The sequence below is a fragment of the Ischnura elegans genome, chromosome 2 (assembly GCF_921293095.1).
Source record: "Ischnura elegans chromosome 2, ioIscEleg1.1, whole genome shotgun sequence".
Lineage (NCBI taxonomy): Eukaryota > Metazoa > Arthropoda > Insecta > Odonata > Coenagrionidae > Ischnura > Ischnura elegans.
In genome coordinates, this window is record NC_060247.1 from 43531122 (window position 1) to 43558976 (window position 27855).

Below are 27855 nucleotides of genomic sequence, written 5' to 3' on the forward strand. Positions count from 1 at the left end.
GATCTCACCGGGACTTCATTTATTATCCCGACCATACTCCCCACCCAACCTTTCCATCTCTCACTCCTCCCTGTTGTCTCGCGGCCCGCTTGATTTTTTTTCTGCACCATCACTCCGTTTTTTTCGGGACCTGATCAAAAATAACGCAGAGAGGCGGCGGCGGATGCGAGCCATTCGTGTGAACCGAGTCGTTGGATATATGTACAACACAACACACGCGTTTGGTACTCTCGTGATGCGGTCGAGTTTTCGGGGAAAGGGCTCGTCGCACGCTCTGGAGCCCTGAATGGAGGCGGGAGGTGAGGGCAGAAAATAAGTTGAGTAGGGAAGGTGCGAAGATATATCTATCCATGATGGAAATAATCAAAGCATTGTAATATGCCACACAACTTAGTCAGCTCAATCGTTTCTGACGCCTGCTGCGCTATAATGTGAGTAGAAGGGTTATTCGATGAGTATTGACACGATTAGTGCCGAAACATTTACGGGTAAATCAATTCTTCTCGAATTTTACAAAGTGACAGTGTCAGAGGTGGATGATCAGTTCATTTATTTACGGAAATATTTAAAACAGTAGCCTCAAATGAAATTGTTCAGTCAATAAATGACAAGCTAATAAATTACCAGCTATGTAAATTTCATCACTCCCATCATGGCATAATTCTTTAGAGTGAGAAATGAAAGAGAAAATCGTTGCATTAATATCTATATCTATGTCATCTGAATTATTCAGCAAGCTGCCTCCATCGATACGTGTCCCCTCATTAAGAGATTGTGATTGTTTTGATCGTGATCTATTTTTTTCCATTCCTATGTAACTTTTAGATGACGGGAAAAACTAATTTCTTGTGTACAAATAGAACTTCGAATTTTGTATTGATAGACGCCACTCAATATTTCAACTTGAATGAATTAATTTCTGCAATGAATTGCTATGTTTCTCTATTAAAATGCATTACTATCGATTCCACTACTGGTTAATTACTATTTGGTATGATAAAAATGATAACTTTTGAATATGGAAGGTTGTTGCATCTTTTCATTATTCATTGGCCAGTGATACGCCGGAAAGCATTGATTTAAATCTGTGCGTTGGGTTGGATAGGTGAGGGCCATGTTCATCCCGAGCTAAGCGCATGATGTGTGAATTGCTCACGTTCAGGGTAGGACGGTCAGTTTACGAAAATATTCAAAACAGCAGCCTCAAGCGATCTTGTACGATCAATGAATAACAAGCTAGCAATCTAGTAAATTATCAACTAAAAGACGTAGAATCTTGTACCATTTGTAGTTTTCATCATTGACAATCTTAGGATTGTTGACCAGTGGCAATGAAAAGACTGATAGGAGGAGAAGAGGTCAAGTGAAGGTGCGTAGTACAGTTTCGGGAGTCTATCAATAAGGGATCACTGGGAGAGTGAAAGACGAAATTTAGGTAGGTTTAGAGGATCACCGCTGGCGTAGGTCATTCGTATAGATATTCCAGGCCTTTGGATGGAGGAGGTTGTATGTTTGTGGGGGCGGGCGGAGGGAAAAATCGGGTGAATTACTTTATTTTATTTTTTGGAATCGGGCGGCACTTCCCCTTCCGCGGCCGCCGCCAACACCACATCCTCTCAGGTGCGATGAAAAGCGCGAGAATAAGAGGGAAGCAAGCGATCCCTATCCGCATCCATTGTTTCCTCCACGCTCTCGGCTCGCACAATAAAAAAGAAAAGGGAAATAATTCCGCAGCTTCCTTCCTAGCATCCATTCCTCACATCCAACCTCTTCCACCTCCTTCGGTCAATGTGGTGGAATTTCCGCCCTCTCTACCAAAAAGCCTTGAGAATGGAGATAGGAGAGAGAGAATATTGGCTTCTGCGAAAGCGGGAAAGAGTGTGAGAGAAAATCTACCAACTCACGCAATCCTGCCCCACCTTACCCGACCTCTATATGAAGTGTACCTGCCCCACCTTACCCGACCTCTCTATGACGTAGAAGAACAATGTTTGGCCTATTCCGTGGACAGTATCGTTTGACTTGTAACAGAGAGCGCTTCATCGTAGCAATGGGTTGGGTATTATAACGCAATTCATTAATGGCTTTGGAATATTGTGCGAAAAATCCACAGGGAAAAAATCATTCGCTTGCAGGTGACACCCGTAAAAGTTTTCACCGTGGCTAGTCCCGGTATATTTAAATCGGCTTTGAAAAATTCACCAATTTAAATGAAGTACGTGATTGAGAACTGAAGACGAGAGCCGATCAACAAAGTGGAAATAAACCGTTCTTACTTATTTCCTACGAGAATTTTTCCTAAGAAATAAAAGGCTAACAAGGAGGAAGTCTAATAAGTTACGGAGTAGAATTTTATTCAAGGTCATAGTCCAGTGTATTTTTCCTTCTTGTCCCTCGTCGGCCCTTTTTCGTAGGCTTGTAATTATTTCCTTTGCTGCATTTCTACTACCCCAAATCTTGGGTGCCTTTTACCATTCGCTGGTCATCCATTGCATCTTTCTTTGATGAATACTTCGCCTATGAATATCATCCATACCATCCTCCTCCTACTTCTTGCCTCTTATGTCATTCTATTCCATCTTCCATTATAATATGATGATATTTATCATTTTTTCAGGTTAATACTACGTCGACTCATTTTTGTTGTATTACACCTTCGGGCGCATTATATGAGTCGACGCGGCACTAGCCCGATAATAAAATAACAATTTAATCACCGCGGAAGTTTCCGTAATAATATTATGACCTTGTTCAAAAGGCTCACGGTTACAATTTTTTCATAAGCTTCGGTTTGCGAGCGATCTGTTTTTACGCACTCTGAGATCCTTCCCCGGTCGGCTGCAGTGGCGGGTGGGTGGCCGAGTGCCCCCCGCCGTCGCCCGGGTTGGCTCCCGGGCCTGACGCGTCGGAGGCTGGGCGAGGGGAGAGGTGTTGCCGGCCAATTACGACACACCCTCCGCCGGGGAGGAGTGCTTTTCTCGGGAGATCGCCTGACTGGATTGGCGGTGGGAGGAATACCCCTCAAAAAGGCACCACCAAATTAAGATAAAAACACCACTTTCGACATAGCTGAGCAAAGCATAGACCTGACAGGTCATCAATCTGAATATTACAATATATTTGTATCTATAGCACTAATGGAATTTGAAGTCCTTTAGTGTTGGTTGATTGAAAGTGGCTAGGTCCAGAGCTTATTAAGAATTAAATTGGGGAGTGTATTTCGGAAATTTCAGTTCTAGAAAATCGTGGTACAGAAAATTTTTTTTTCCTCCAGGACGCGGTATTGTGTGTACAAAATATGATCTTGATTGATGTCTTTCAATGAGTGAGCCTTGTAAGCGATTCTCTTTCATCATATACAGCGGAAATATTCATTAATAATATGCCTGATTTGATTGAGTAATCAAAACTTACGATTGGGGTGAGAGTCCCCTTCGCCCCTACGTAATTCTTTCCACTGATTGAGATCCCTTGGGTGCGATTTTTCTTGACAATGGATTCAGACGAGAAAACCTTTGAAATTGACTATTGTACCTGAAGCGTTAATTGTAGGAGTCCCTTCATAGGGAATGCAGTGAAGCAAACAGTTCGTCCGTGTATATGGTCTTGTGAGAGAGCAAAGAAGTGCTATCAGCGCTTGGAAATATTGTTTTTCTCTGTGATGAGCAGAATTCCTTAATGAATCTGTTCCGATTGATCTTTTTATCAATGCATACCGGTACTAATTGTACAAACACGTCAGCTTTCATGTTAACGTTCCATTGATTTCACTGAGCAAAGACTTGTTTGGTTAGCATCATATTCAGGCGTAAAGCAGGAAGGGAGGTTAGCTGGAATGATTGTTGCCTAAATATGACCATAGTTGGCAGTGGGAGTGTTGTATTCCCACGGCATTAGGATCATGGTCGCCTGTCTTGCACTGTCGCATAATATGGGTTTAAAAAATAATGTTTCATACGAAAACCACAAGAGCGATAGGCTTTAGGATTTGTTTTTCGTGAGAAAAACTCTCAATAAAGAAACTCCATGGAAAAAATATTGCATCACACAGCAATGATAATTATTGGCAGTAGACACGACTCATTATCCCTACTAGTGCGAGGTGGCTCAGCAAAAGGAAACGCTGGGCCCACACTTACTTAACCCACACGCGTGACACGCCAGACGCTTGCTCTGGGTTGATATCTGTCCTCACCTATCCGAATCAACCATTTAGTAGAATCACAGAATAATTGAGTTAGGCAAAAGTATCAGTCACTGCTAGTGTTACTTGACGAGATAGCACCTTTTCAAATGATTTCTTATATTGTTCTAGTCACCCGGCAGATTATTTTATATTTTCATTTGTATTTTCTTATTTTGAACCTTTTTCCAATATGCCAGGAATCAATAGAGAGATTATATTGTAAATCAACCTCCGTTAACGTTGAAAATACTAATAGTTATTTTATTTTCATTAAATTCCTAGTCTTTATGACTCTCTCCTCGACAGTGGCGTAGCCAGGAATTTCGTTCGGGGGGGTCCAAAACCAGGGGTGAACATTTTTGAAAAACAGGATACTAAGTAGAGGATTTTTAACAAAGTTAAACATTTTTCATGATAAAAATACTTCATTTGTTAAAGAAATACTTTTAAAATTCATGATTTTTCAATATTTTGTTTTCTTTTATGAAGGAAAATGATTGTGTTTTTATATTTCGGGGGGTGGGGGGTCTGGACCCCCTGGACCCTCCCACTGGCTACGCCAATGCTCCTCGTAAAATTACATCGCCCGACATGCCCGAAATAAATTCCTGTTCCGACGCATAACCAGGTTATGTCTAATTCACCTCGTGTCGTGCTCACCGTGGGAAGGGTTAACCGAGGAGCGGGTTCGCAAACTACAACGAGGACGGCTCCTCGCATTGGATTCACAACTTCCGACCAATTCAGTCTTTTCTGATTTCCTCACCTAGGAAATGCCGTGGTGATGAATGAATGAAGAGGAAAGAGAGTGTGCGTGCGTGTGTGGTGTCGAAATAATGGCTGCGCGGCCAGTTGGGATGAATGGTCAGCTCATTCCTCCGGTGATGTCGGCCGGAAGGCTGCCGGGGGCGTGGGGTGGGGGAGGGACTAGCAAGCTGGCGATCGGTGGCGCAAGTGGAGAAGGCTTTGGGTGTGAGAATCGCTCGAATGGGATAACGTCCAAAAGCAAAGTATCGTGGCGGAATAATTAGGGATATTTCATGTGGCTCCGTTTTTCGGTAATCATCGACCGTGGAGTGAGAACTGCAATATCATTATATTGGTGCTTAGCATCAGGACAAAGATAATTATCGAGGTATTCGTGTTGATATTCATTCTAGGCGTTTGAAATAATTTCATTTGCGTTGATCCGTCAGTTTCACTCCGTCAGTTTCACTTTTTGGCGGGATATTCAGGTCCAATGTAAATCTCTATTCTATTATACCTGGAGACCTAGAGATTACATCAAAATGAGTATGAAAATGTTCCAATAAGTGAAGAAAGGTCGAAGGTGGAAAGAAGGTCGAATCTTTAAATACTGAGTTTAACAAAATATATTTTATATACACGAGTATCAGCCAACATGTGTTTAGATTATATTTAATTTTTTCATTTGTATTGATGTATTTTTAACCTTTTGTCAATACGTCAGAAATTAAGAGAGAGATTACATTTAAAATAAACCTCTGTTTACATAGGAAATACATATGCTATCATGGGCTATCAAGCTCATGATTCAAGAACATTCAATTTTTGACATTTTTGGGCAGATAAAAATTGTTTAGTAGTGTTGGGTGGTGGTTTAAGGCATGCTCCCACAACACTAGTTCTTCAAAATTCAGGAGGGCCCTGATGTCAGATTGCTTTTGGATGTTGCACTGAAACTCGGAGGGGGTGTGGCCCGGGTGGGGAATCGTTCGGATGTGGTATTGTAGGGGAATTGATGGGATGGTAGGAGTAAGAGAAGAAATGGCCGGTTGGAGAGCTGGTGACTCCTTATATATATTTTTTTTGAAGGGGTCTGAACCCTCTTCCCTTTCGATAGATGGGAGCGTGCGATTGTGGTGTGGCTGGGTGGTCATTTCTGCTGATCCAAGCCATTCAACACAACAAGCCTTACCTCCTCCTTCGTCCCCTGGAGTGAGGACGCAATAGGAAGGGTCCAGCTGAGGGAATCCTCCCAACAAGATGAACTCCGTCTCCATTGGAGTCGTAGCCTTTCTTTCCCCATCTGTAAAATTGAAGGCTGCGCATTCGATTTTATTTGCCTTCTTCGATGCAACATAAATAGCAATGTCAGTTAAGTGAATTACGGCCTGAGTTTAGTTTTCCAAAGCTGTCCGGAATGTAATCATTTACATTTTAAATTTCATTTACAAAACTATCGGGACATTCTATGCGATTTTAAACTATATGGTAAGGATTAAGTGCTTTTTCTTGTTAGAGGATTTTTTATATTCAGATCGGATGTGATATTTTTTGGTGTCACATAATGTTTGGATGGTTTAAAGATTCTAAGCTAGATCTCGTTCTGTTTTAGCTTACTAGCGTGCGATATAAATGCATATATTGATTCAAATATGGTCCTTTTTTTAAGGTATTTTGTGATTTTAATTTTTTACAGATAGGAAGTAAGGGCAAGGCTAAGTTTATCCTCCTGCTATGACCATGCAATGATTGACTTTTTTTTTAAGAGGAAAATATTAGTAAAATTCTTAAGTGGGCGTTCATGTACGAGTTTTTCGTAGTTTTCTTACTCTTCATAGCACCATCATGTCTTCGAAAGAACAAGTTAATTAAAGAGAAATTAGGCTTATCCTTCGTAACAGCTGCATCTTGCTAATTTTTCTAGTTGAATAGTCATCAAAATAATAGGGAGTTCGTGTGGACTAATGGCTAAATATATCCTCGGCTTTCAAAATAGCACTATTGTATTAATGCATATGTGTTCATTCGGTTATTGAGGCGAGTAATGGTGCGTTATGAGATCTAATATAGCTTGAAATGAAGCTCAAACATGGCCAACTGAACTCAAAAATCCTGGTTTAGGCTTCGAGGCCACTTATATGGGCTTGACAAAGGGCATTAGTTGTTGATTTCCATTACATGCGCGACCCAAGAGCCTATGCATAATTAGGGAGCAAATAGGAGTTAGGCTTGCTGCTTGAATTTGAAGTCGCCATTCCTACCCCTCTACCTTGCTCTCCTCCCCTGCTCGTCAACGACTGCGTCACAAAGAACCCATCACACGGCGAGGGAGGTTTTGGGGGGGGGAGGGGGAGGGACCCTACCCCCAATGAATTCCGAATTTCAACTACCATCACCCGAGCGTTAAAAATTTCATGCGGCATGGTAGCATGTTCTACCTTCATCCCCATACCACCCCCAACTCAGAAGCCTTTTTTTTCTCCTTTTTTCCCCATCCTACCACCCCGAACCAAAATCACCCCCACCTTCCCACACCCCACTCTTCCAACCCCCTCGCAAGCAGAACCAAAGCACACATCCTCCTCTACCCCCTCAATTCCAGCTCCTCAAAAGCCCAAAGTAGACGAGACACACACACACACACATCTCTCCCTACGTTTTCTTTCCCCTTCTCTATACGTAACGCACGTTCTCTTCTTCTGCTTCCATCGCTCTACAATTCCTCTCCCCACACCCCACCGTTATCCTTCGCCTCGCCTGTGAATCAAGCCAAAATTCCATAAAAAAACCTCTCTCCCCCCTCTCGTCGAAATACCTCATCCGCTTCTGCTTCACTGAGGACCAATGTTTTACAACGTGAACAATATGCCATTTTTTTGGAATTTGTATGCTCGTTTCATCCGCATTATTTGAGGAACCAAGTCCATTCTGCGGTACGGATCCGTCGGGGGTTTTTCCCCACTCAATATAGCGGAGTGAGTGAGTAAGTGGGAATAAATTGACTCACTAATGTCATTTATGTAATTCAGATGTTTAGGTAATTATGAGTTTGCTTTCTTTCCAAGGAAGCTTGGCCCTTTGCGTTCGTCGTTAGAATTTAATCCAAGTGAGAATGATGCCGAAGAATGAGTATAAATAGCCGATTGCAAAAAGAGATCAGATTGACTTCGGAATCATTGTCAAACGACGCTAATTAATTTAAGTCTTACTTGAAGTTTTGACCTTAATATTTTATTTTTACTCCTCTAATATGCCTAGTTAATTTCAGATTCTCAGTCGATGAGTTGTATCGCGAAAATTGATGCAATATTTCTTATGTAATAGGCACATTTATTGACGTGATACCTCGGTCTTTAGATCGGGCTATAAATTGGTGCATGAAATCTCTTAAATTATGAAATAAGTAATGGTAGTATTGCGACAAATCAGTCAGCTTTTTGGTGCCACGGATCTTTACCTTCGAGAGTATATTATTTTTGTCATATTGAATTCATTTTCCTGGCATCCGTTATAAGCATACATACATACCTTCAATGGGCGACGTCATTCTATTTGTCAATACTACTCGCAGATAGTAAGTGAATCAAGGCATTACGTTTGCTTTAGATATTTTGATTACCACAGTTGATTTTCGTGGATCCGTATGTCTTCTCCCGCATCCCAGCCAGTAACACGGCGTTTTCTCCACCTCGCAATCTCCCCCTTAGCCAAGACGAGTCAATCAATCCATCAGAAATCCCACTATCCCTTCCAGCCCATCGCCAATCCCTCGTCACCCAACACAACACAAGCCTCCACTTCCCCCTCTCGCTTCCCCCTCAATCCTACACAAGAACACAAGCGACACACGAGATCGCAGGCACAAGGCAAAAACAACTCCACCCGAGCAGCTTGGTGTCATTTAATGCCAAAAATATATCCCTGCATTATTTTCAATTCGTGAAAAATGATTAAAAAATTTATCTTCTTAGTTATATTTACCATTTATATTATTTTGATGTCAAATAGGCATTTACAAGTTCAATATTGTGGTGCCATTTGAGAGCCAAAAAGAAGAAAACCTCATGTCATTAATTTATGATTATTTCTTTGTGCGCTGATATGGAAAATACTCAGCACCCATTTTTTAGGCAATTACTATTATTTTACTCTTACAGCTATCAACTATCCTGGTTAGAAATAATATCGCATTATGACACGGATGACTATTTTTTTCGACACGTTTTCATCATTCGTAGTGTCATCAAATTTTCATATCCAAAGTGATTTTTCATTGGAAGTAAGTCACCCAAGAAATACAGATGTAAAAGTGGCATTGGTGATGTAAAATTGACGTCTTATAGATTATAAAATGACGCATGATTTAGCTTGGGCTCCTTCATTCCCACTTGAGTACCCAAGCCACTCGCGATTTCGCACACCTAAGCCAAAGCCAGCTCCACATGCGTGCACAAATGGAGGAACTTCCTTCCTTGACATTCTCCTTCAGCATTACCCCCTTCCGCCATTCTTACACATCCTTTTTGCAGTCTAGACCAAGGGAACACTGCTTCTACCACCCCATCCCTTTTAAATTCGTTCCTTACACATCCCCTCTCCTCCTATCCCTCTTCCACTTCTCAAAGCACATCAAAACCATCCCCCGCCCACTCTTTGCCACCACACAAGGAGGTGGGGAAGAAGGAATAGGTGACTCCCCCCCCCCCAAGCACACACTCCCGTTTTCCCTTATCGTCGCGACGAGGGAGGATCTGCTCGCCCGACGGAATCGACGACGTCAGAGCCCTCCGGCGTCGCGAGGACGAAACATGTCCATCCGGTGCCATCGCGGTCCTCTCGCCTCGATCGCTGTGCCCTCCTCTCCCAAGGCTTTCTTCCCCTCTTTCTCAGCCTCTTCGTTTGGCATTCTTCCTCTCTCTGTAGATGACGCAGTGACGTCATACATTATCTATTTGGGGGAAACACAACAATTAATTGCCCGAACAGTTTTCAAAATCCCCATTGCTACCGAAAACTTCATAGAGTAGCCTGTGACCTCGAGGGCTTTAAAACACGGGCACTAAAGCCCTGGGTAGGGGTTGCGAAAGCGGGCAGGACCCGCACCCACTATCATTCGATTAGGCTAGCAAGAACTTCATCTCTCCGCCACTGAGGTCGGCTAAATAAGGCTTGGTGAATTATTTTTAATTAAGGAAAGTAATTATATTGTGGTAAATACGAAATACTATCACTTTATTCTGCGACCATACCCTTGCGTATGATTCTTCAAACAAATTTGGGTTATAATACTCGTTTTTTCTTAATTTTTCTCATTTTTGTGGGCAGGCCGACCTCCTTTTCCCCCTGACATGTTATGTTTACATATTCGCTGACTAGTAGTCTTGCACACATTGGCTCCCGTATTAACTATCACTGTTCCTCGGTCGGCTCTTACTTTTCTACCTTAGGTCTCGTTACCTGTCTTTTTATCCTTTTTTCTTCATATATTTGGTCACCTTTTCTCCCATACACATTCATTCCCATACTAGTAATTACATTGATTCGTAGTCTAATATATCAATTTTTGGGGGAATATTGACTCTATGAATTGCAATTGCGGTTTCTAGAATGCATTGAAACGGATAATGGAAATTCCCATGCTTACATATATTTGTTTAATGTAGGTACCAATTTTTACGCCAATTGCTTAGGTATTACTAATTTCTATATATCCTTTGAAATTCCTTGATACGTTTCATTTATTAATCCCACACTAAGGCGTAGCTCCGTTCCATCCCATAAGTAAAGATACAATATTTCTTCCCCGCGAGTCTTGTTCCAATATCTCCTTTTCTTCTCCTTCTTTGAGCGTAAGGGGGGAAAGGCGATATGCGATCCACCCTCCTTGCCTCCTACTTACTGAATTCCTTGCCGCCATTATAATGAGGACGCCTCGGCGACAGACAAAGAAGTCCCCCTTCGCGACGAGGGAGTATTAACTGATGCCTCACTTCATTTGTCTTCGGTGCTCCGAGGTTTTCATCCCCCGGGCAGGAACGCCGTGCACTGTCCGTGGGGGAAGAGGCGTGAAACGCCGCCAACGAAATCGGAAGCAATGTCAATATTGGGCGTCTTATTACGAGTAGGGTGGCCGGGGCGAGGCTATATGGCGCTGGGGCCCTTGGATCGCCACGCACGGGAGAAGCTGCCGATGCGAAGGGTGTGCTGGCCGGATTCAATGATTGTGTGACGTGTTCTCTCGTTGCGCCCTCAACGCCCTGGGTGTGAAGGCGGCTTTATTGAGCTGGCGTGGGTCTCTCGATCCCCCGCACTTAGTAAGTCCCCATATGCTCTGTCCTCCTCCCTCCTGCATTGGGCCAAAAGTCCTTTCGGAGTGGGTGACAGACCGCATCGTATGTGGACTCGCTGCGGGCTGGAGAGAGTGTCCCTGATCTTGTTTTCCCTATCCAAAGTTGACGTTGAGCTGACGGCATCGAACGTTTTTTATACCACGCTTGTTGGCTCAAACCTGAACAAAGCTCTGAAATTTACTATTGGTAAATTAAATGGTTGAGTCAATTGAAGAGATGATGGAAATCGGGACTTCAAATGTTTTTAACAACTTAGTAACAAATATTCTAACTGTATGTTACACAGCCTCTGATATTCACATCTTTGCATTTAGTGCCCATTTTACCACCGTGTCAACAGATTAGTTTGATTGTTTTAATTTTAGAAACGAATGCGGATAATTAAAATATACTTTCTTATTGGAAATTATAGATGCTTAACTTAATTGAAATGGATTTACCAGCTCTATTTTCTTATACAGTGTCATGCCCCATCAATTATTTCACATATGCACAAACTTTTCTTTCAAATAATGCTCTATATTGGGAATCGATGCGTCATGTTTTATTTTTATTTTTTTATATTTTTTATGCCGTTTTCATTCGTCATGTCGTTTTCATAGCAAACTCTGCTCTCTAAATGTGTCGAGATATAGATTTTCATTTATAGTTTTTTTTCCCAGACTTATTTTTATATCATACGTTCAAATTCATTTCTGTGGTGGTTGGAATCGTAATGTGAATCCGATATTTTCATGAAAAAATAATCCTATAGTCTGCAAAGGAATTATTGATGTTTTGATTGATGATCTATAAATATATTGCACGGTCCAAAAATGTATCAGTGTCAACTGGAAACTTTTTCATCGTATCTCCATGTCCCTTTCTATTCAGAAATTTGCAAATTTCCATTTTGACCGATGAAAAAACCGCATTAAATAACTTTTCAGGCATGATAAGGAGTATTCCTAAAGAATAATTATTGAAAGTATCAGTCTCATTATTAAGTTATAAATATCTTTCTATCCTCTGCGTACACTAATACTGCGGGGGTACAGCAAAGAATTGGCCTTTTACTCACAACCACTGTTGTGGGAGGGAGGTTATAGAGAGCCTCCCCTCTCCTACCCTGTTGGCAAATAATAGACGAGCTCTCCTAGCCAATGACTATGGAGTCCACCCAATCGCATGTTCCGATTGATTGGCTGATTTCCCCCATCCCTCATTCTCTGCAAACCAAACAAGTCCACACGACTGACTGAGCGCACACATTCGCGAGATCTCCGCAGTTGATCCCCCATCCCTGCATCAGCCTAGGAAGAGCCCCCTTTGTCCCTCTCCGCCCGGGGCGCAGACCCCCCCCCTCCCTCCCCCTGATTAATGCCTCGTCACCCATTCATACGCGAAGAATCCGCCGGGGTAATGAGCATTACAGAGCGGCCGTTCGATGCGGGATTATTTAAATGCCAATACAGAGATGGTACGGTCGCATGGTTCAGTGTGCTCCGAATCCAATGCCGGAGGCCACGCCAACGCACGACTCCTCTAATTCCTACTCCTTCAATGGCGAAGATCTCGCGTATCAGAGAGACATAAGATCGTGGCGAGCACAAAAGGAGTTGCTCCAAGTGGATTGTACGATTTTTTCATTTCATTTTACAGCTTAGCCTCGTTTCGTTGGGTATCATAAATAAGCCACTCTGGTTGGAATTAGTAAAATTCAATATTTGCCATTATTATTTTACATGCGATTTGAAAACAGATTTTATATGTGGTGCTATTATCTCTCCCAAATTTATTTTATATTTTACTTTTGTTTTTAAAAAATTGCTTCTTTATGAATGGAATGGAAGTAGTTCAGTATTCCTGATAAATCGGTTACAATTTGGGTGAGATAAATTTTTGGTCATTCGCTTCGAGAAATTATCCATCTTAATTGTGACGTTGTATTTTGTATCGGCGATTCCCAATGACCATTAATATATTTGTAACAACATTGATCCATTTATTCTTATTTTTATTTGCAATTTATTGAAAAATTCTTATCGTGGGTATGAAATTTAAATTGATAAGTAGGTGGATAAAATACAGATGACGGATAAATATTTTATTCTGCCAATCAGTCATAGATTAAAGAAAAATGTTTTACACGAAGTTTAAGCTTTGAAATACATTCAAAGTATTTTACTATTTCAACTTGATGTCATCAAGCGGAAACACTTTATTGGCCGAGTACTTCGTTGAGCGAATATAATTTGAATTAATTTTTTCTTTTATGGTAATATAATTGTTGTTGTAATCTTCCGTGTTAGTTAAGTAAGTAAGGTTTCATATCTCAGTATTGTTATTTCACCGTAAAGTATAATATTGGGGTTTTGAAAAATGAAAGTTTTTTAATGGCAGAGAAAATAGTGCGCATGCTACTTCCTAAAGCAAAAATTACTGCATTCCAAATGCATCTGCTAGTAATTTGACTCGGTATGTGTCGCGACGGAAAAATGCAAAATTTTATCCTTCGTTCCCGCGTCACAAATGAATATCTCTCACTCATAACAAGGGTTATTTGGTATCTGCCAGCCGGATCAATTTTGCTTCTCACATTTCCGCCCGTGACTTGATTTTTAACGAAGCGACATTTCAGCCAGCAGGAAAACTTTTCAACAAGGCTCATCAGAAGAAAGAATCCTCAGCAGCCATTAACTTGGAAGGAGGATTGAGGGAAGAGAGAGGAAAAAATTCTTTTTTTAATTGCGGTTGTAATGGCCCAGTCAGTATCTGCAGAGAGAAAAAGAGGAGAGCAGTCGGAGGAGGGGGAAATCCCAGCCCCTCGGGCCTAATGGAATGAACTGAAGCTTTTTCCTAGAATCCTTTCACGAAAATACTGCGCATGCGCCGTGATCCGATAATCAATATTAAAGACGAGAGATGTAGAAGCCCATTTGTGAACCTCATTCCCAAAGACTAATGAGCCGTGGATAGAGAGATAGAGAGAGCCCCGCATTCGCTCAATGAAGCCGGTGGGTCATTATACGGTCAGTTATCCACTCTTTTGCTTCGGAAAGCCGGCTTTTCTACTGTGAGCGGAGAATATTCGTTGAAAGAGCGCCTTCATATGGGTTGCAACCTAAGCAGTACGCTTTTTTGTACGTTACTTCCATGATATGTTTTTGCACCTTTCCTCGGGCTTCTTTGTACAAGATGCCGTAAAATGTAATGCTTTGCGTAGATGAAAGATGTCTTTTCAGAATCGAGTCAAAATCTCTTTCTTTGGAGTATACGTAGGATAGGAAGCATAATTCTTTAGCTTAGCTGAGTGATACTATGGTACCTGTGTCGTTTACTTATATTTTTCAATTATTTCGAATGATACTACCAAAATATGTGTTTCACATCATTTAATCATCATTTGTAACTTGAATCAAGTGTTATTAGTTAACTTTTTACGACTTCCCATTTTTGAATCAATCTAAATACTTTCTCCGTTCTAATAAGCTGTACCTTTTATTTTACTGATTTGCTTTCAATTTTTATTTACAATGTATTTAAATTTTAATTTTTTATACTATTTTGATTAGTTGTGACGTCTTTCATAAAAAAATAAAGCCATAAACATATAATCGTGTTGAATTCATGGAACATTATGGCACAAAAAATTCAATGCAGTCGATCACGTTGATTCCTAATTTTACTCGCAATTCCATCTCGTTTCAACTGTTTAAAATGTAATTTAAGAGAAAAAATGTCAATAGATAAAATGAGGATTTTAATAATCTTAAATATTGCGCCAGTAGTTTTGTCGTGGTTTTATATTCAGTCTTCAATAAACCGAACTGTTAAACAAACAGGAGTCAGCAGTTTATTCAGACATTTATGAACGCCATAGATTCCAGCAAAACCTCTAATGCTGTGTCATACATGATTAAAGGAATCGTTTGTTTTGGAAATTCCGTACTTATTTAGATATTCATTTTCATATTGTTCTTCCTGACTTTGTGAGCAAGGGTGCAGATGACCTTAGTTGTCGAGGCACCCTTAAAACAAAAATATTACTACTACTTGTAATGGGCAATGGGCAATGTGTAAAGTTGCATAACACAGCATTTCACATTGAAAACAAGCAATTAATGTAAAGTCTATTCACGAATCACAATCAATGATAATTTTGTCGGAAAGTAAATTTGTTAGGATTTTAATGTACATGTAATGCATTTCAAATTTTTAAGAATTGCAGAAATACCTCGATTGCTGTGTTACACTCAATGAAGGGATTCTTTTGTATGGAAAATTGCACACTTATTCTGACATTCATTTTTATATTGTTGCCAGTGAATTTGTCAGTAATAGTTGAAGTTGCAACACTCGTCATTACACAGTGAAAAAAGTAATCAGTGAGGAGTCTCTTCGTGTAATGCAATCAATGATAAAATCTCTGAAAGTAAATTTGTTTAAATTAAAATGTAGATTTAATAAAATACACAATTAAAAGAATCAGCTTCCATTGGTGCATGTTTTCTTCCACCAATGAATGCGTGATCAATAAATCTCTGTAATAAGAATCGCCATTATCCTTAAAGAAAGGAGAGTGATGTTTAAAGTTGCATAACTCATCATTTTATCACGAAAATGATAATTATTGTGAAGTCCCTTCATGCATTGCAATTGGTGATAAATATATCTGAAAGCAATTTTCTTAAATTTTAATGTAGATTCTAAATTTAAAATTTCGCAATGTAAAGAATCAGCTTCAATAGGGACATGTTTTCTCCCATTGATGAATTAATGAATGCATGATCAAAGAATCTCTTTGATTAGGACCCTCCCCACCCAACTTCCCCCCCAATGGCCATCTCGGCCCCACCGTTGTGACCTTGCACGCTTCTTTCTGATCTTTTTTCGCCTCTTCGCACCCGCGGCAGGACCATCTTCACGAGCTACCAGCTGGAGGAACTAGAGAAGGCCTTCAAGGAAGCGCACTACCCGGATGTCTACGCTCGCGAGATGCTCTCCCTCAAGACGGACCTCCCCGAAGACCGGATACAGGTGAGGGCCCGCTCATTATAAATCTCTCTCCTCGTTTGCTCCTCCCTCCACAGCTCGGCGGCGCGAATACTCACCACCGTGGGTGTCCATTCATTGAGGACCGCAGCCGGTAAGGTTTGTGTGTGTACGTGTGAATGTGCTTGTGTATTGCCGTCGTTGAAGGCTCGAATGGGTTATACGTGACTGGTGAGAATGGTCTGGAAAGGCGCGCGCGGATTGGGCATAGTAAAGTGAGCGGGGCCCTCAAGAGGGACCCCACGCGCGTCAGATCCACTTTTTTCTGCGGCACCATCCGCGCGACGACGTGGGCGAGCGGCCTGGAGCGACGCGGCGCGTATAATCGCGCGAAAATTATTCAGCGATCATCCTCCTCCAGCTGCTTGGAGTGCCTTGCGGGACGAGATGGGAAAATTGCCCGCGTCCGCAGCGTGGCGATATTGGTGGGCTCCGGAGCAATTCGCCCAAGTGCTCTCGAGTACTTGTGTATTAAATGGATGAACGGTTACACCTCGCAAAGTAGCATCGATATGAAAACGCTTGATAATTACCTACTTGCTTTTAGCGTCAGTTCGGTGCTTTCTTTGTCTGATATCAGGTGCCAACTTCATTTCAGGTTATTTATTTGAAAGTTCTGATAAAATCAATCAAATATATTTGTATTAAGCTCCTGTCGTACAAATTCCCACATCATTGCGATTCCTAAATCCTTTGGAAAAATGCCAACTGCGATGAAAATGGCATTTTTCATGAACTTAAGTATTTGATAATAATTAACCGACTTGGACATGTGCAGCAATTATTTTGCTAGATTTGGAAAGTTTAAAAATTTTAGAAGCTTTTGGAGGGTGTGAATTTTCAATATCTTGATATCTTAATTGCTGCAGTTGTTGAAGACTGCAGAAGTACCCTATGAACCTTTACCCGGCCTTAAACCGAGAAGGCATGCATGCAATCAAACAGTCAAGGTTCGCTTCTCTTCGTCCACCCAGGAACTTTGGGTTCGGTGTTTCTTAACCTCTCGAAATGATGCAATCGCATTAAAACCGGTTGAGGATAAATGAAACCGTGTGGAAATTTATGTAGTTGTTTCATGTCAAATTTATTCCACTAAGTCATTCCGTCGTCGATTCATTTTGTCACCTTGGAAAGCTATCAATCTCCCGATGGGTGAAACCACTATCACGCGATTGCCCACGCTCTTCCCTGCCCCTCCAACCCATCTTTGTCACCATATCCTCAGTCCGTCTTTGGAGCCCTCACCAGCCCACCTTGCTTCCCCCATCAAACCCACCCCCGTCCTCCCTTCCCTTTTATTTTCTCCTTCACCACACCCCACCACTCATCGTCTCCACAGATAAACGCGTCTGCACTCCGGAGGAGTCTCCTAATTCACGACGAGCAGGACATAATTGGAGGTATTAAAAGCGGGATTCCTGCAGTGTTTCCCGAGAAGGGAGAGACGGCAGATCCATTCTCCCCCAGTCTTCACCTCCTCCTCCCCCCGTCTCCCTTGCGAAAGGGGGGCTCCATCCAAAATGCGTTCGAGAGGAGATGGGACGTAATATGCATAATATTCGCCGGGGGTTGCAGTGGTGTGGGGGCGGTTGCAGGGGCTCGCAGGGGAGCTGGTCGGGGGCGGGGAACGGCTCCTTCTTCGCCCCCGCCGCGGTGGTCCGCGGGGCGCAGGTGTGACTCTGTTGGGGGAGGGGAGGTGGGACGGTTGCTAGGCGACGATGGGTCCATTGCATCATCGGAGATGGGGATGCTGGATGAGACGGCCGAGGACAAAAGCGCCGGGCGCCAGCCATCTCCCCCTTCTCCCCTCCTTCCCCCTCCCACGGCCTCAATGGAAGCTCACTGCCCCTCCCACCCCTCACCCCCTATCCACCCACTTTCTCCTCCCCTCCTCCCGTCTGTAGACACTTCTTACCCCACCCCACCAATCCTCCCACAATCTTCTAGGCACTTTTCATGACGCTCTTAGCTGTAAAGCGAAATTCTCGACACGTGGATTTTGCTACTTTTACACAAAAAAACTTTTCAGAAAGAAAGAAATGTTTGCGAATCGACCACTATACCTACAATATGTGAGCGTACATAATGGCGATTATTTTTAGCTCAAACCGTTGGATTCATTTTCAAATGTTCTTAATATTAATCGAAAATATGATCCCAAATGTGAAGGCTTTCTCTTTGGCTTCAAACCCCTTTGTTCGGATTTCGTATATCAATCGCTCGTTTCATGGATCTTATAGATTTTTTAAAATACTGAAATAAAAGCGGTAGTTGATACACGCCTATTGTTGGTCGCATATGTGAGCCAACGGGGAATTGGTTTCAGATGCATGGTACTTGATGATATCTTGATGTGTAATGGAACGTAATGTAGGGTGTTCATTATTGGCTCATGCAATCGACTACAACTTTGATCACTTACCGAAGAAGAAATTTTATTTAGTTGCATAAAATGTAAGTTTCTCTTTAATATGAATTCACTTGTGTACGGCTTTCTGTTGCTCCTCAGTCATCTATCTTAGAAAATGCATGCGTTGTCGTGTATATGTTATCCTGAATTATGCACTTTTTCTCCTGAAGAGCACTGTTAAACACGATTTCACTCCTAAATTACTTTCGATACATACTAGCTCATCGTTCAATACCGTTGCGATAAAAGGTACTTTTAGAGTCACTTATAGGTATATTAAGATGCATATAGATGCATATTATTAGGAATAAATAGACATAAACATTTATGCTATGAAAGCAAGTTGAGGTTCCAGAGATATACAATTCATATTCCCTAAATTGAACTTTCATCATATTGCTCTTCCAATCTCAAGGTTAAACTTAGGCCTTAGTCATCTGAGTTCCTACTTTTAGTCATTAACTTATAGTTTTATGCGTGTGAACTGCATATAAATGCTAAATTTGCGTTAGATCTCAGAGTTTTCACGAAACATATCGCATTTGGCATTTCATCGTCCACTTGTGGGAGTGTCGCTCGGATAGTGACCGCTCGGTCGCCGCCACTCCGCGGCGTCACTCTCGGTAAGACTGCGTCTCCGCGCGTTAGACATTGCTGCCGCTAAGGCCGTCCCTGGAGCAGCGATAGGGGAAGGAGTAGGGCGCATCCCTTTGCCAAATGAGTAGGTCCTCAACGGACTGGCCCGATACACATTCGCCCTCGCCAAGCGCAGCCGAGCTCTCTTCGCGTAAATTTCCCAAAAATATTGCGGAATCACAGTGGAAAATCTACGATATGCAGGGGTGGAAATCTTCGCAGTGGAACAGCATCAGTAGATCTAGAGTAGGCTTGTTTTACTCTAATAGTCCGTTCCGGTGGATGATAGTATGGTGAATTTCATCCTAAGCTGAATATACGTTATCTCTGGATGCGGAATCAGTTCAAGGAGCGGCTGCGCACGTAAATATTGCCATTTTAGATGCGTTAATTTAAAAAATAATGCCTTAAATTGCATAATTGATGACATACTGTGGGAGTAGAAATAAATTGGTAAAATTTGAAATGATCAAAAATGCGAAAATATCAGCTCAAATCGTATGCCGAAGCCATCGTGAGTCGAACCCATACTAAAGAGGGGATAATATATTTTACTTGTATAGGCTTTCTATAACAAGTAATTTTCCTTGTTTTATAATTAATGTCAGCTAAATCTTGGCAATATTACATCGAATTTCTATCTCTAAAAATAGTTCAAGTATCTAGTTGTGGCTTCACACAGAATCGTCTTAGTATCTTTAGGAGCATTTGAATGTAATATCTTAATCCACTCTAGGCGTATTTCCAGCTTGATTAGCGGTAGGCCTGAGAATAATTTTTGAAAAATCATTTTGTGACCAAGTCACATGGCTATGGAGAGATAAGATTGGGTCAACTATATGAGAATTCAGTTTACTGTAGTTTTTGCTGGTAATACTACTTTTCCTTTCTTTTAAAAATTAATCGCTGTGGACTCATTTCAAACGTCGCGTCAGTTTCTCGGTCCGGATCTCTCTCTTCTAGGCTCTTTTCGAGTCTTTCAATAATTTTATTAATGTTGGTGTTCAGTCTTATTCATCCGTTTTGCATTTGCTAAAACATGACTCTAAATATACTGATATATCTCTCGTTAGTGACTTTCGATTGTTAATTTTTTACAGCAGTATTTTTAGCTATTCAACTTAATTCTGCACGTGTTCATTCTCTACCTTGTTAATGCCTATTGCTGAGCGACTCAACCGCTGATTAATAATTTCTTTTCCTCCCGGTACCAAATACGAGATGTAAAATTGTACGGATAAGGAGATTTTACGTACAATGCTACAATACAGTCTGCTTCTAGGATCACTGTAATGAATCGTTATAATTTTCTCCATTTTCAATCATTTATTTACTTCTGCAGTGACTTCATCAACTAAATATGAGTTGGCGACTGAGAATATGCCAATTCTGATGGTATGACTTTCATGACTATAACTTAGATAAATAAATACATCGTGAATTCCCGCGGAGATTTTCGTAATCCGAGATTCCAGCTCATTGCGCGACGCAACACATCAGGAGTGAAATCTTCATTCACCTTCATTCCAGTTGAAGCCCGCAGGGAACATGAGTGATCAAATCAGCTCATTAATACAAACTCAGTTAATTTAAAAGCAGTAGGAATGTAAACCCCTTGTGAACATCGTCAAGGTTGATATGATAAATGATGCTTATATGTGTAACGTTAGAAAATTGAATAGACTTACAGACCTCGAGCGAAAAACTTGTACTTTTATCACAATAATGGTGGTTAGTGAGATGTGATCAAAAGCTCTTCATTTTGGGGAATGGTTAGCCGAAATGCAGGGCGATTTGGATGGGTTGTCCAACTCCCCAGGCATAACATTTATCCCAGAGTGAAGAGTTGCAAGTAGATTGAGACCCTGAGGCTGGTGTCAGCACGGCTCCTTTGTTGTCGGCATGAGCAGGCCTTTTGAGGAGAGATGGCTGGTTTTCTGATTCGGGAGCCCTCGTCATTTGCGGTCGGCGGAAGCGCCGGCCCTGGCCGGGTAAAGAGCGCCTCCGGCTCGGGAAAAAATTATTAGGGGGATTACCCGCCGGGAAAATGGCCTCCGCTTTATTAACCGAAGTCGTAATTACCGGGGAATCCGCAAACTAATGAATCCGAAAGCTCGGGAAGGTTATTAAGCCCTCCCCTTTTGAAATGGAGATACCTACTACTTTTCGCTACATCCACGAGAGAAACTGAGGGCAGACATTGATTTCAGCGCTTCATTAGGCGCAAATGCGCCTCAAAGGTAGAGTTAATTTATCAATTTAGCAGTGAAGTGTTTTAGCCGAGTTTGTTGAATTAGATATTTTAAACTCAGGTCTGTGATTCAAAGAGTGTGTAAAAGTGATCTGAGTGTGTTTGTAATGAAGCGAAACCAAGTTTCTGTGATTACATTTTTTTCAAAAACATAGTAGCTGATGATGTAATAAACATGATCAATTCCATTAATAGGTGCTAACGGATATTTTATCTTTTTTTCCTGCGTTGGTTCATTGTTATTTTAGTTGGCGCAGTTTTTTCCCGGCTATGCAAGAGAGTGACACGCTTTAATATATTATTTTGGTTGCTAGAATATAACAGATTATTCTCAAAGTGAAGCTCATGTGAAATAGTTGATTAATCAGATTAGCATGGCAGAAATGAATTTCTTTGTTTTTGGGCAGTTCTAATAGGATATATTTTTTAACTCACTAAAAGGGAAAGTTGAGAATAAAAATTTTCCAAGGACATTAGACTTTTGCGGCTTATTGCATAGATAGCTTGACTATTCTAATGAAAGAAACGGAATTGAAGCTCTATCTGATGCTGACAGTCTCAGAAAGGTCAGTTATAATTATGAAAAGACTACTTAACCAGAGGTCGTGGGTCCTAATCCTGCCTGGGTGGGATTTTGCATGCGCATATTATCTTATAAAAAATGGTGATAAGATAGTACTTGACACTGGTATTTTCCCTTCTTTAAACATAAACATATATCTTAATATCGTGTATACTTGGTGAATCCGTACAAGTACGCATCAAACCCTCTCCACTGCCCTTTTTTCGTGACGTATTTTTTTATCAAAACTTTGGCTATCATGCTAAAATTTTCAGAGATCCATACCAACACTTGTCTTTATCAATTATAGTAAGTTTTCTTCGGTGTTCTCTTACTCGTAAGGTTCAGGTCTGAAATACTGGAATGGTGAGCGCTATTTTTCGTGAAATTGATAATAGGAAGTGGAGTGAGTGAGTATAAATGGAGTGAGTTTTGAACAGGTAATACGTCTCGAAAAATACCAGGCGAGCATGAGTAGTGCACACAGGATCAGTAGACACGACATTTATTAATATCTCTCCATCAAAAGGGCCAAAAACAGGACTGTCAAGTGCCTTATCACAATGAATTGTCATCAGGATAATGAATCAGGATAATATATATGCAAAAACATTCTACCCATGCAGAGGGGGTGAATAGGCATTAAATGTGAAAAAAAAAAGAAAACTACTTGTCTTAGAACGCCCAAGGAAAATAGACCCTGTCTTTACGATGGGTTCTACTCACTATGGATTCGAAATACGATCTGAGCTGATTTTGTGTGCGTCCCCTCAATTCTCATTTGATAACAATCAGCCTCACCCGAGACGGCCTCTCTCTCCATGATACCCGAGTAGATCGAACGGTGCCTCCATTCGCGACCGACTCGAATCACCGCAGTGACACGGACGCGGAGATCATTCGCCGTCGTCAGCGGATGGCCGCCTGGCGGTGGTCGGCCGTCCCATCGCTGCGAGGCGAGTGGTGCCGGGCCATAGGGGGCGTAGTATTGGGGGAAGAGAGGATTGAAGAGAGTGAGTGCGAGATGAAGGGAAGTCTCGAGGGAGGAGGAGCGAAATGGTTGAACCAGTTAGTGGGACCCACTCAGCGTCCCCGCCCAAGAGGTGGAGAGGGGGGGTAACCCCCCGTGCACCACTACTACCCCCTTATGCTTTACTCTTATATTATCCCCTTCCCCTCACCACTATAATCCCCCCCCCCCAACCCCAGGTCGAAGCCACTCCTCGATCGAGCGAGGAATGAAAGAAAACTCCTTCAAGTTCACCCCTTCCCTCACTCCGATCACCATTCCCTTCGCACTGCTAAGGTTTACGTACCTGCCTACCGCGCTGTGGGGAGTGGCCGACGGCTTATAACCTCTATACTGAATCAGAGACTCTCCTCGTGGTGTCGAGTGTAACATTGAGTGTATCGCCGGATTCGTCCTCGATTCCTGTAATTTTTGCATGGAGGAAGAGATGAACTTAGTTTTTTCCACACTCAGGTCGCGCAACGCGTTTGACCGCTCTGCGCCATGGTCGCGTGAGAGCAGAAACTTTTGCACATTCATCGTAAATGCTCAATATTTCCAGATAGTTCTTGAATTTCTCAGTTAAACCCGTTATTTGTGTTGCGGAAGCAAAGTCTGGCGGAATGCGAGTGTTGAGGAAGTGATCATGGGAATAAAATCCGAACATTCAAGCTCGATGGAGTGGAATTTTTCCATATTGAAATATAAAATCGCGGAAAATTGCAAATGTTTATTCCAATATGACATTGGGAAGTCTGTGCATTTAGCACGGATCAAATCTAAATTTTGCTTGAGCGATGCGTTACAAGCTTCATTACGTCTTCAGATTTGTTTTTGCTTTCGATAAATTTGCGTTAAATGAGATGATATCTACGTATTTCCCTAAGATTAACCTAGAAAGGGAATGGATTATGAAACTTGAGCTTTTAGAGCAAGTATGAAAAGAACTACGCTCTTCACTTTATAACTGCCCCAGGAATTCACAGGAGTTCAAGGAACAACGGTGTACTTACTGTGCGGCCCTTCGAAAATGTCTGCATTTACAAATTTATTTCTTTCCCCGTAGCATTAAAATCTCTAAAATCTCAGCTAAAATTGTCCATCAAAGATCTATGCTAGCATGGTGGATTGAGAATTGGCCCATAAACTTAAAGGCTCGTCGATCGATTAGGTTTCAGCAAAGGTTGTATTTTCTGGATGTTACCTCTGTCTTCTTCAGATATCGGCATTTTATTTTTTTACTCACCCGAAGAAGTTCCTTAGTTGGAAATGAGGGATTCGATACAGTATTAAAAAGATCGTAAACCCTATATAATTTGAATTTAAATATTCATTCGATTACGTGGGTATTGACATTTGTGTATTTAATTCAAGATAAAGATATTTCTGACAGTAGTGAATGGTAAAATTTTATTTTGAAGCTGATTTTTTACTCAAGTAATAAGGTTAAAATATAAAAGTGCACCTTAATTATTCCCAATTAAAGGTCTCAGCATTTTAATAGCTTGCGAAATTATTATTTTTTATTCTTTGTCGATGACTATTGCCATCGTTAAGGACCGTCCCACGCCAAATCAACTCACCACCGGCTTAAATGACTATGAAGCATCCCTCTGTCCTCTTTTATCCTGCCCCCACCCCTCGTGAGCTGGTGTGTATGTGACACACACTTCCAATGACTTTGGAGCGGAAAAATTGAAAATAACTCATTAGGTATCGAAACCGATCCAGTAAAATAAACGTTGTGTGAAAAATAATGAGTCTTTATTATTCCTATTATTATGTAATTAATTAATGTATGTAAGTAAGAGGAAGCACATCGACTGCAGTTATTTTTGTAACGGGAATTATAATTTGTCTACCCCCCTCATTCATGAATTATGTTCTCTGCCTGCGCGGTATTTCACAGTTAAATAAACGTTTTGCGGGAAATTACAAAGTCCTTATTATTTCTTTCATTAAGGAATTAATTAATTTGGTTATTTCAGATTTAACGATATCAGTTCATTTAATGATGGGAACCAAAATCGGTCTGCTCCCCCTCATTCATGAATAGTGTTATATATATGCGCTATCGCTTTAAAGTTCAAATTACTGTCGGATTCCGTTTGCCAATAGGTAACATATGCGATCGAAGGCTTCCCTGAGTAGGCCACGGGAGCTGGCTACCGTGAGTTACGGCCCGAGGAGGAGCAGATCTTGACATCGCACCTAGTCATCGCGAAGGAGATTGTTTTCCCTTTTCACTCATCCGAGAGTGATGCTAATGTTCAGAGTGTGCTAAGCAAAATCGTGAGTTGTGTCTTCAAAAAAAAAAAAAGAGGAGTGAGAACTTAACAAGCCGTCACAGGAGACCGTGGCATTCTTATCTCAGTTTCACGCTGGATTGGCTTCTTTCTGCGAGTACGAGTGAGCGTGTGCGGGTGAAAGAAATACGCCAGGCGCTCGTTGGAGGCTGAGTGACGTGGAAAACTGCCTCCCAGCACCCCCGAATCATTTTCCTGCGACCTCCCATCCTCCAACGCCTCATTCATCGTTACTACTGAATTCTAGCCCTTCCATGACGGTACAGGGCACTTGATGACGTTAAAACGTAATAGAAAAAGTTCATTTTTATCGTATGAGATTGTTATTCCATACACTTGTTCGTAAAAGTCTCCGTTATGGTAATAAAAAAACTTTCTTTCGCCTATTTTTTAGAAAATCTCTACTTTTTCAGTGGAATACCACGGTATATACCTCGTGCATACCATTTTACCTGTATTTTTATTCATAATGTATGGTTTTGTGATTATTGAAACTATTCCATCGTTCGTACGGTTTTTTTATGCTTTCGTTGTTTTTACACTCACCAACAATCACTCCTCGATCCAGGGTAAGCCTTGTGTGGCAAACACCGTCTAGGAAACTTACGTTGGACCTTCTACATCCTGTCATTGTCTTCTTGTCCATCTGCCATAAACCTAAAATGAATGAATGAAGAAGTAAATGTAAAATCGTTTGATGAAAAATTTGGAATGCAGACTTCAGGTAATCGAAAAAATATTAATTATATGGTATGATTATTATTTCCAGTGAAGCAAAATCATTTGAAGCACATAGATAAGGAACTCCTAAAATAAAAAAAATAGTCTCCGAAAATTGTAGAGGTGATAAAATTTGATTTAACAATTTATATCTATTTGATACTGTCGAAATTATCTGGAAAATCTTTGCTTACTAAGGCATAATGAATCATTGTTTTAATGCTGAAATCGAAAATAAGTATTTTTAAACAATTTGATTAAAATTTTGAAATCGATGGTTAACTGCAATTTATTTTCCCGTTTCAAAGAAGCACTAAGTCATGCCGATACATTAACGTGTCTTATTTTCCTTGTATGATGGTACTAATTTAACCTTAGGCAACTTTTAACTTGTCGCTCCATAAATATCCGTGGTGAGAATGAACCATTTAGAGGTATCAGAGTGCTTGCTTTCCCGTCCTTTATTTTTCATTATTTTTCCGCTGAGGAGGCTGGCTGGCACTCCCGTCTGCTCTTCAAAGGGAGAAAACAAGAAATAATTTTCTTGAGTAGCTGGGAATTTCTCTCCCAACAAATGCTTACTTCGAGGCTTTAACGGGAGTCCTGGGTCGGCGGTGGCACAGGTTGGGTGTGGGAAGGGGGTGAGGCAATAAGGGGAATTAGGAGGCAAGAGTGGTGCGGTAACAAGGGCAACGCGAGCTTTTCCGGCGGGAGCGTGTTTTTGGGGGCGGAGCGCGATCTCCTGCCCCCCCATCCACCCTTCCCGGCAAACCCTCCTCTTCTGTCTGGGTGCGCGTGATGCTGTCGGGGAAAAGCAAGATATATTGTGGGAGGGATATTAGTGAGATAATAAAGGAGAAATGTTATAACGAGAAAAGCATTACTTTTCGATATGAATGTGAATGAGTGGTGGTATAATTCCCTTCAGGCATATACAGGTTTAATTTGATTAGGGAGATCTAGAAACTGTATGTTGACATATTATGTTGGTTTTGTTACCGATAACGTTGTGAAAATGCGTAGAAAGCGTTTTTGTAGCAGTCGTACTTGTTTGTAATCGATCTTTTCTTTCCTGTCGAATTCACCTCACGATAAATAATATCTTCGATAATGCTGCCATTTTAACACTGTTTTGAAGAAGTGTTTTCTTGAATAGCCTGAAAAAGATTATAGTAATTCCTTCTCTTGTAAAAAAAAAGACTTTCTACCATAAAAAGTATTGCGTTTTTGTAATAAAATACATTTTATGAACAGTTTCATCCTCTTCTTCTCAGTTCCTCTCGTTATCAAAAAATGTGAAACAAATTTTTTGTTACTTCTGAGAGCTTTATACATGGACGTAGTAATGTCAATATATCTGGGTAATTATACTTTTTTAGAATATAGATATTTTGGAGGTGATATTTGTAAGTTGTTGATACATTTTGTGTGAGCAAGAAATATTATTTTCACAGTTTCTCGTATCGAGTGCATCTTATATCTTTTAACAAATTTGAGGTAAGTCAAATAAAAGGTAATTAATTTCACGGTGTTACTTTACGAAGTTATGATATTTAAGACATTTCACGAGTGAAAAATGGGTTTTATCGCAATAAAAACACAGGGCAATCCGTTGGAGTGCATTTCGTTATCAGCTTTTCTATC

General features: G+C 41.1%; 1 protein-coding gene across 3 annotated transcripts in view; it reads left to right on the forward strand.

Annotated features, from left to right (window-relative positions):
* The window catches only part of LOC124153655 (homeobox protein unc-4 homolog), a 354512-nt gene that overhangs the window by 199465 nt on the left and 127192 nt on the right, over positions 1-27855 (forward strand). For 2 of the 3 annotated variants that reach the window (XM_046526951.1, XM_046526953.1), the window contains exon 4: positions 16176-16302. In XM_046526951.1, the coding sequence (XP_046382907.1) occupies positions 16176-16302 (127 nt within the window). The remainder of the gene's footprint in view (positions 1-16175; positions 16303-27855) is intronic. The other variant, XM_046526952.1, reaches the window with a different exon arrangement.